This window comes from Haliotis cracherodii, unplaced genomic scaffold, assembly GCF_022045235.1.
Source record: "Haliotis cracherodii isolate W230 unplaced genomic scaffold, xgHalCrac1.p SCAF_10, whole genome shotgun sequence".
Lineage (NCBI taxonomy): Eukaryota > Metazoa > Mollusca > Gastropoda > Lepetellida > Haliotidae > Haliotis > Haliotis cracherodii.
Window position 1 is genome coordinate 1,439,472 of NW_027266265.1, and position 11,037 is coordinate 1,450,508.

General features: G+C 42.6%; 1 protein-coding gene across 1 annotated transcript; it reads right to left on the reverse strand.

The window, feature by feature from the left end:
* Window positions 1-1,913: 1,913 nt before the first annotated feature.
* Window positions 1,914-4,893, reverse strand: LOC139444886 (sulfoquinovosidase-like). Its single transcript, XM_071225894.1, has one exon. It carries the CDS (start codon window positions 4,833-4,835, stop codon window positions 2,253-2,255), a length of 2,583 nt encoding a protein of 860 aa, XP_071081995.1. The 5' UTR covers window positions 4,836-4,893; the 3' UTR covers window positions 1,914-2,252.
* Between the last annotated feature and the right edge of the window lie 6,144 nt (window positions 4,894-11,037).

Below are 11,037 nucleotides of genomic sequence, written 5' to 3' on the forward strand. Positions count from 1 at the left end.
AACGGGATCGGGTTGTTGGGCTCGCTGGCTTGGTTGATGCATGTCATCGCATCCCATCTGGATTGTCTGGTCCAGACTCGATCTTTTACAGACTGCAGTCATGTAGCTGCCATGAAAAAATGCTGAGTGCGGCGTAAAACAACAAACAAATGAACCAAATAGTAAGTTTGGATGGTACAACGTGTCACGTGCTGATTGTGTCATCGACCTCTGTCACAGGTTTCTGGACACGAGACGTTGGTAATGCTGACTGCGGTCGAAAACATCATTCACTCCCCATACCAAGACACCATCACTACTTTCCGATTCAAGAAACAACTTGCCCGTTATTTTGAATTGGAACATATTGTGCAAATACTGAATTATATGAAGCTAAGATGTAAATATAGTAACTCTGGGTAATACTATGACCGGACACATAAACGTATGCAGCAATAATATATTTCACTCAAGCTAAATAATAACCACATATATACAACGTAATGATTTGATGCCTTGAATGAGGATACAAGTGTGCATTGTAATCTGATACGTTCATCCATGTAGGCGGGGTAGACGAGTGCGTGAGTGAGTGAGTGAGTGAGGGGGTGGGTGTTAGTGGGTGTTGCAACTATTGGCGGCATCTGGACAATCAGTTAGTATTTGTGATGATTTTAGCTTAATACTGGTAAATCGTATGCAGTGAAATATATGCGCATGTACGTGACGTAAATAAATAAATATAGTTGGTCTGAAAGTATGCAACCGATCTTTTTCATTTTTTATTCCTTTTAGTCAGTCAATTTTGCGCTCTTTTGGGATCTTGATAGTAATACTCTCCGTAAATCCGCAAATAGTACGAAGTCACTGCAGCTCACTTGATATACTCAACAACAAAAGTTCCTTGACACCAATATTTTAGTAAATAAAGTTTGGTTTTAAATATTGTAGTACATGTATGGAATCAAGTCACAAAAACGCAACTGCTACAGAAAAGAAGAGCATGCATTCCATGCAAAAGTTGACTTTTATGAAAGCCCCATGCATTTCACGTCGCCTCAGATGTGCAGGGATTGTCGCCAGAAGAATCGCCACAGTGGTGCAGACAGCGTCTACGCTGGACGGCCATATTCATTGACGAGTCTCGTTTTCACCTCAGCCACAGCGATGGACGGATTCGAGTGTAACGACGTCGAGGTGAACGTTACGTCAATCATTTTGTCATGGAAGAAGATCGGTTCGGGGGCGGCAGCGTTATGGTATGGGGTGGGATTACAGCAAGACAGAGGACCCGTTTGATAGTGGTAGAGGGAAATCTCAATGGACAGCGCTACCGCGACGAGATGATCAGCCCTGTTGTTTTACCGTTTTTGCGTCGTCACGGCCCAGGCATTACCTTCCAACATGAAAACGCCCGGCCTCATATTGCTCGAGTTGTTCAGGGATCTCTTCAACAAAACAACGTGCATGTCATCCCCTGGATCTCTCACCAATCGAGCACATGTGGGATGAGATGGATCGACGTCAACCACGTGTTCCACAGACACTCCAGGAACTTCGAAACATGCTCCAGCAGATATGGACAGATACTTTGTGCGACGCCTGGTCCATTCCATGAGACAAAGATGTGTTGCTTGCATCGAAACCAGAGGTGGACACACACGCTATTGATTTGTAAATTGACATTTTGGCATGTTCATGTTTTTTTTTTTATGAAATCACGCATTTTATGAAGTCAGTATGGCAAATTAAACCATTTGAACACTTACAGGAGTCTTTTATCTGTTGCAAACCAAAATTGTTTCAGATTTGGTAAAAAACATAACTTTGCATTAAATCTTATTCAATGTCACAGGAACTTTTGTTGTTCAGTATACAAAAACATAACATTGTTATAGCCATGCTGCCATGACGGCAGTGAGATATCTGCAGTGAGGTGATATTTGTAGCCATCAAGAAGATTGGTTGTTATGAAGCGGTTTAATATCCACTGGCTGTGCAATATTCTATGTTTGATATGTATTCCACCGATGCACTTTTCATGACACATAAAGGATATAAAAACTTTTCATCACATTATTTCACATAGAAGTCAAAGTTGGTTGCCAACGCTTCACAATTATTTCAAAATGCATTGTTTTGGTATTTTTGACAAAAAGAGTTTAAGTATGTTAATGCCATAAACAAATCTAAATCAGAATGTAGTACAAAACATCGTCCGCTGTTTTCAGGTTCAAATGCCGTTTCAGAAAAAAACGGAAGGTAACGGACGACTATTCTTTGAAAAAAGCGTTAATGTCAATAGATTTGGTGCCAACTTTAATCCACAGAATATGTCTTGTGGTATCAAACGTCCAAGCACCGGCGGTTGTTCCTGCATCATCGACAACAGCCTGCCACGTTGGCATCTCCGTGAGATCCGGACCTCCCCCGGCTACCTTCACCGAGTTTACGGACCTCCCGCCATTGATGGCTATCTGGCAAATAACAGTGTCATAATTAGCCGACGTCACATTTAGAGATACGTCGAGCCCCTTGCCAACCGACAGTGACATCGGCAACGTTATGAAGGTGTTACCTTGCCAGTCACGTCCTGACGACGCGGCAGTCGAGTCTGGCCACGCCCACAGATGGAGAGTCCTTATTTCGTCATATCCGGTAACATTTGGGTGTGGCGCTTTCCTCAGAACTTGTACGCGAGGATCGAACGCCGGAATGATGGTCCCTGCCCGAACTAGCAGAGGAATAGTATCTAACGGAGCGTTGACTGTGATAAACGTTCCCCCCGCTACTGGTTCCGACTGTCCGATGCGAAATCTACCATCAGGTTCGTCATACGTCATGTTGCTGCTGATGTCAATCCACGCCTCTCCTTTGGGTAGGTATACAGCCCGCCCGCTCCACCCTTCAGAGAGTATTGGAGCGACTAGGATACTGTCTCCAAACATGTACTGGTCCTCCACAAGAAAAGCCTCTGGGTCGTCATAAAACTCCAGAATGTGTGCCCGCATTAGGGGGAGGCCCGTCTCATGTGCGATATGAGCTTGTGTGTAGATATAGGGAAACAGCTGAGTTCTCAGTTTAGCAAATTTTCGCCACAGTCTTGTCCCAGCAGGGGTGTCGAATATGTGTGTCTTTGCCCCGAACCCCTTCCCGCCTCCCTGCTCGTGCATTAGTCCACTGAAGGCGCCAAGTTGCGTCCACCGTACCCAGAGCTCCAGGCTCGGGGACCGGTCAGTGTACCACTCGTAACCCCCAATATCGGAACCCGAGAACGGCATGCCGGAAATACCAATATTAAGACTTCCCTTCATCTGCGCAATCATTCCGCTCCCTTGAGTCCAGTCGGTAGACGGGTCCCCAGTCCAATGCGCCCACGTGTACTTCTGAGATCCAGTGTAACCGGATCTGACGTAGTACACATAATCAGGGGCGTAGGGCGACCCGGGGGTGTTGTTAGCTGTCAGGTGGTCAAAACAGGCTTTCTGATAGAGAAGCGGGTACTCGTTGTGCGACTCTAGACCCGACTGGTTGAGGCTGTTGATGGAGTTAGACGGCGTGTACTCGCCGTAGTCGTACATCCAGCCCTTAAACTGGAGGTCTATTCCTTGTTGGAGAAGACTCTGGTACCAGGCGACTGCGTCGGGGTTGGTGAAGTCGACCTGCGACACCTGGAACAGGTGCGCGGCCACGTACAGGAACTGGTACGGATCTCCTGTCTCGTTCTTGGTGAAGTACCCCTTGTTTGCACCTTCCGCATAGGTTCCGTTGTAGGAGGTTTCAACCATGGGGTTAAAGTAGGCCGTCGAGGGGATTCCCATATTTAGCAGTTTCTCGTTTCGAGCCAGAATTTGGGGGTACAGGCTTTCGTTCACCCCTCCCGGGAGAAAATGCATAGTATTGACGTTCATTGAAAAGGGAATGTCATATTTTAGCAGCATATCCTCAGCGCGGAGGGAAATATTGACCCCAGTCACCTCATCGTCTAACTGGTTCCAAGGCCCGAAAGCCCATTTCGGAGGTATAAGTGAGTGTCCATTAGTCTCGATGATTCTGTTGAAGGAATCTCTGACATTATGACCTCCATACAAGGTTGCTGCAAAAATGTTTGATTCTATTTGAATTTCAGCAATATAAACGTGAGAAAACTCAAATTCCACTCTGTATGTTGTGTCCATTTGGAAGCCGTACCCTTTCGTTGACAGAAACAGCGGCATGGGGACATATGTACTGGATTCGCCTCCTGGAAACCGGAACTTTGGAAACAGTTTGCCGATGCTGAAACTTCCGTCCTGCGTCCAACATCCGACCTTGTATAACCTTTGATCCAGCGAGTTGAAGCGCTCACCAAACCCGTAGAATCCTTCGTGTTGGACGTCAGGAGTGTCCAAGGTCCACCTGACTCTGTTCATGGACTCGTCCGGCATTATGAAAGAGAAAGAGAACTGCCTTTGACGCAGGTCATACAGTCTCAGCTCAATCGTTCTGTTCTTCGGGTCGTCGGTGGCGATGTATGCCGTGACGTCATTGGAACCGTAGCTTACCGAAACAAGACTCGTGGCCTCGTACCATTCCACAATGTCCCCAAGTCTCCATAAATAGCCTTCATAGATGTGAAAATATTCTCCGGCCCACCTTCCATAACCAAGACGATGTCCTTTATCAGAGCGCTCTGTAACAATAGATTTCCCTGTCGTGTTGTCGTACACCACCATGTGATACGGGTTCTTCCATAACTCAATCTTCAGCTCTCCGGAGAAAATGACGACTGTATTTTTATCCTCTTCAAATGTGAACCTAGCGTCCATGAACCGGACACACGTGTAGACGAGGACCAGACACGTGCACACCTTCATGTCTGTCAGTGTCAGGGATGATACTGGCACAACACTGTTTCTGTTTTCAGCGCTTGAAGTATTCCCTCTGTATTGACTGAGTATCTAGGCGACACTGTGTTCATGTGGCTGTGTGATACGACTGTTATCACATTGACAAGAGTCAATAGGTTATCATCAACAACCAAAGGTCATCTTGTTTTGTTAACAGGGATTTGAAGTTGTTCATGACAACAGACAGTCGTGATACACTATAGCTGGAAAAGTGGTGAGTGCGAAGTTAAACAACAAACAAACAAACAAATATGAACTGAGCCCATGTGTCTAGTGCCATCTCCTCTACAAGAGGTGCCATACCACAAAGTAGTGTCACAACTCTCACTTCGTTGTCTGTACAATCTTCTATTTTAAGATATTGGTTAAGGCACAGTAAATCAAACAGTTTCTCATAGAGGTTATTTCTTTCTTGCACCAGACTGTCAAAGTTTACTAACTGGTGCAGTACAACATCGTTACATTCCTCTCCACACACCATACATATACCAGTTGTTATAGGTAAAATACCTAGTTTAACTAGAGCATATATAGGCCTGATACACACATCATACATATACCAGTTGTTATGGGTAAAATACCTAGTATAAATAGGACATATATAGGCCTGCTACACACATCATACATATACCAGTTGTTATAGGTACAATACCTAGTTTAACTAGGGCATATATTGGCCTTCTACACACATCATACAAATACCAGTTGTTATAGATAAAATACCTCGTTTTACTAAGGCATATATTGGCCTGCTACACACATCATACATATACCAGTTGTTATGGGTAAAATACCTAGTTTAACTAGGGCATATATAGGCCTGATACACACATCATACATATACCAGTTGTTATAGGTAAAATACCTAGTTTAACTAGGGCATATATTGGCCTGCTACACACATCATACATATACCAGTTGTTATAGGTAAAATACCTAGTTTAACTAGGGCATACATTGGCCTGCTACACACATCATACATATACCAGTTGTTATAGGTAAAATACCTAGTTTACACTAGGGCATATATTGGCCTGCTACACACATCATACATATACCAGTTGTTATAGGTAAAATACCTAGTTTAACTAGGGCATATATTGGCCTGCTACACACATCATACATATACCAGTTGTTATAGATAAAATACCTAGTTTAACTAGGGTATATATTGGCCTGATACACACATCAAACATATACCAGTTGCTATGGGTAAAATACCTAGTTTAACTAGGGCATACATTGGCCTGCTACACACATCATACATATACCAGTTGCTATGGGTAAAATACCTAGTTTAACTAAGGCATATATTGGCCTGCTACACACATCATACATATACCAGTTGCTATGGGTAAAATACCTAGTTTAACTAAGGCATATATTGGCCTGCTACACACATCATACATATACCAGTTGCTATGGGTAAAATACCTAGTTTAACTAAGGCATATATTGGCCTTCTACACACATCATACATATACCAGTTGTTATAGGTAAAATACCTAGTGTAACTGGGGCATATATTGGCCTGATACACACATCATACATATACCAGTTGTTATAGGTAAAATACCTAGTGTAACTGGGGCATATATTGGCCTGATACACACATCATACATATACCAGTTGCTATGGGTAAAATACCGAGTTTAACTAGGGCATATATTAGCCTGATGCACACATCATACATATACCAGTTGTTATAGGTAAAATACCTAGTTTGACTAGGGCATATATTGGCCTGATACACACATCATACATATACCAGTTGTTATAGGTAAAATACCTAGTTTAGACTAGGGCATATATTGGCCTGCTACACACATCATACATATACCAGTTGTTATAGGTAAAATACCTAGTTTAACTAGGGCATATATTGGCCTGCTACACACATCATACATATACCAGTTGTTATAGATAAAATACCTAGTTTAACTAGGGCATATATTGGCCTGATACACACATCATACATATACCAGTTGCTATGGGTAAAATACCTAGTTTAACTAGGGCATACATTGGCCTGCTACACACATCATACATATACCAGTTGCTATGGTTAAAATACCTAGTTTAACTAAGGCATATATTGGCCTGCTACACACATCATACATATACCAGTTGTTATAGGTAAAATACCTAGTTTAACTAAGGCATATATTGGCCTGCTACACACATCATACATATACCAGTTGTTATAGGTAAAATACCTAGTTTAACTAGGGCATATATTGGCCTGCTACACACATCATACATATACCAGTTGTTATAGGTAAAATACCGAGTTTAACTAGGGCATATATTAGCCTGATACACACATCATACATATACCAGTTGCTATGGGTAAAATACCGAGTTTAACGGGGGCATATATTGGCCTGCTATTTATGTTGTAAAGGTCACACATATTCCACAATCTGTGTGGAGCTAGTCTTTCATGTATCATATGAAAACGTTTCAGGTCTTGGCGAGTGGACCCCTTTTCTATCCATTTCTGTCTTTCAAGTCGAGCTACCGTGTTATTAACGATTCTTTTTTCAATTTGTCTTTGTGGGAAATGTCCTTCATTGTGATACGTTTCAATGAAATGGAAGAGCTTGTGCTCCTCATAGTAATGCCAAGTAGATCATGGTTGATTGGTTTGTTGTTTAACGCCGCACTCAGCAATATTCCAGCTATATGACGGCGGTCTGTAAATGATCGAGTCTGGACCAGACAATCCAGTGATTGACATCATGAACATCGATCCACGCAATTGGGATCGATGACATGCATCAACCAAGTCAGCGAGCCTGACCACCTGATCCCGGTAGTCGCCTTTTACGACAAGCATAGTCGCCTGTTCGGCAAACATGGGTTGCTGAAGACCTATTCTGAACAACATATGTATGCATCTAAGACACAGTCATTTAGGTACTGTCCTTGTCGGTTGTGAAACAGGGTTTTGTGAAATAATCTGCTTTACATCTACAGAGTCTACCGAGGTAGGCAAGTTTAGTCTTGCCAATCACTGCTTCCATTGTCAAGAGACCAGGAGTTTGAGAAGTTACATCAGTCGGGGATCTGTTGTGGAAGGTCGGTATTGATCTGGCAAAGTAGCGTTGCGGGAGTTCTAATCCACGGAGGACTTTTGACATGCTTGCCCAGAGTTCACAAGCATAGAGGGCGCTTGGGAGAACAACACGACGCCATATTTGAATACTTGTCAGCGTCTGTGCGTGCATCCGTGCGTGCGTGCGAGTGCCTCTGTATATCGGTGTATTTGTCCCGCTGTAACTGATTCCATTAAGTTCTGATCATCGTTGACACCAGCCCACTGAGATACCTTGCCCCACTTTAACATGAATTTCCCACACTGACTTGGAGACGACTAGTTCTTGTTTTATCGGGAATCAAGCCACCGACCTTCCCCTCACCCGTCAGACGCTCTATCCACAAAACGACGGATGCAAACATGGCTACAAACAATCCCATCGAAACCAGTACGAACGTGACATTAGCCATATTCACGTGCTCATATTAGAATATAACGGATGTCCTGATGGGTCAGGCCTTCCGTTAGAATGTGAAAATCTCGGAAGACTTCTTACTATCGTATTTGACTCAGTTAAACATGTAGAGGGCAACATATACTGGCGCCAAGAACTAACGGAACATAGGGTAGGAGGGCAACATATACTGGCGCCAAGAACTAACGGAACATAGGGTAGGAGGGCAACATATACTGGCGCCAAGAACTAACGGAACATAGGGTAGGAGGGCAACATATACTGGCGCCAAGAACTAACGGAACATAGGGTAGGAGGGCAACATATACTGGCGACATGAAATAATGGAACATGGAGAGGGTATGAGGGCAACATATACATAGAGAGGGTAGAGTATTCTTGAGCTATCCCAGAGATGACTGGATAATGTTTGCCTGTGAACTAACACACCAGACCACCAGATATACTAACATTTCACTCATTATTTCAATTCGCTGCTGAGACACCTACACTCACGGAGTAAGTGAGTATGGTTTTACGCCGCTTTTAGCAATATTCCAGCAATATCACGGCGGGGGACACCAGAAATGGGCTTCACACATTGTACCCATGTCGGGAATCGAACACGGGTCTTCGCTTTAACCACTAGGCTACCCGACCGCCCCCCTACGCTCATCGACAAAATCCGGGATCACATGTGGAGTGAATAGCATCAGTCCTTGTCGTCACATTCAATGATACCTGCCAAGAATGTTCCCAAAGAAGACCTGTGCGGAAAATGCACGCAGAAAGCATGAGGCCATAGCTAGATGATAAACATTGTTAGATCGGGGAACTCAATTCGACAGGCTGCTCTCTCTCTCTCTCTCTCTCTCTCTCTCTCTCTCTCTCTCTCTCTCTCTCTCTCATGATGTCAATCACTAGATTGTCTGATTCAGACTCGATTATTTACAGACCGCCGTCGCATGGCTGAACTATTGCGGCGTTAAACAACAAACAACAACAATGTCCCAGTATATGTCCACCACGTCTAACTTCAACTTTGTTATGTTTTTTTTATGTTTTTCCTACATTTGTTGGCATCTTCCTCGTGCAATTTGGTATGTTTTCAATCAGTCTCAGGAAAATGTTTAAGTCCTATTACATTTAACATCCTGATATAGATGAAATGGAGGAAATCATCAAACGCCTCGTTGCCATGGCGTTGACCTTGCACAACTCGTAAATACTCACGTAAATGTGTCAGTTGATCAAAGTATCCCTGTATAACTGATTCTGTTCCTGCTTCAGAGTGACACCGCTGAAGGAAGGATTAACTCCACTCCACATGACACCAAAAACAGCGGTGCCCCTCTCGTCAGAGGTTCATAGTAGAAGCATAGTCTATATTAGAAATTCACTGGCGTCATCGTAGATCAGTACCCGATCATGTATAAATGGGACAAGAAGTCTCGGCAGATCTCATTTGACTGACATATAGTCTATGAAATCTCTTATTACACAATACATTAAATTTTCTCTCCTCGAATTATTGTTTTTCAAATTCCCTGATGCCGTGGAATAGGGCTGGCTGGACGTGCTTGTATATAAATCTGGACTGGCTTTGTTTACATATTTAATTCCAAATTTATTCCACAGTCATCGTGTCGGCCAACACTCATTGGGCATCACTGTTTATATAAATAGACCCTACTTACTGAACTCTGTTATTCGAACATACATGTATATGAAATATGTTTATATCACCCAAACAAACTAGATTTGCGTGTGCCTTCGGATGCCATAATTATAATATGCACTTGTAACAGTTACTGAAATTCTGTTTTCTCTACTGAAAGTACTCGTGGATGTTATGCTTCCATCGGAGTATACAAGTGTACATGTAACAGTCATTGTGTACAATGTAAGTCATGCAGTGAGGTAATTTATAAAATGCCTAAATGTTTCAGTCATTTTACAAATCGACTTAAACGTCTGTCCATTTATTTGACATATTGACTACAAAGTATTGAGAAGTTTAAAAGGTCTTAAAAACATCACACTCGAATAATCATTGCAAGGATTAGAAGCAAAAAAATACATTGACTTTAGTTTTCTTTTAATCCTATCAAATTAAACATAAAATGTTTGGAAATTTTTATCACAATATAATAAATGGTCAGATTTTTTAGTCAATCTGAAAAATAATTGAAATATTTATGCGTTTTGTAAATAAGCAAAGTAAAAATTTCCGTTTTTCACATTGACTGTAACATACACTCTTCAAAAAAAGAAACGCACAGGTAGTATGTAGTTAACTGAACCTGACTACACAAAAAATCCGGTATATAAATTGGCTATATGTTATTAAGAAATGTTGGTGGTCTGATATTCGACAAACGGTGCTTCAAAACGCAGCTATTGTCGATTCGCAATTGTTTTCACACTTGTTAAAAAATTTCATGGATGAAAGCATCAAAGCAAAATGCACGTGCATGTTATGGCATTCGAAACTCGTGGTAGTGGCTATAAAAATGCGACCATGAGTTACCACCCCTGCACAGGATCGCTACATTCGACTGTTCCACCTACGTCATCGAAATCCCACAGCCACGGAGAGTGCAGGACGCATCCCTGGTTTGAGGAGGATATCGGACCAGACTGTCAGGAACAAACTTCGCGAGGCTGGAATCCGA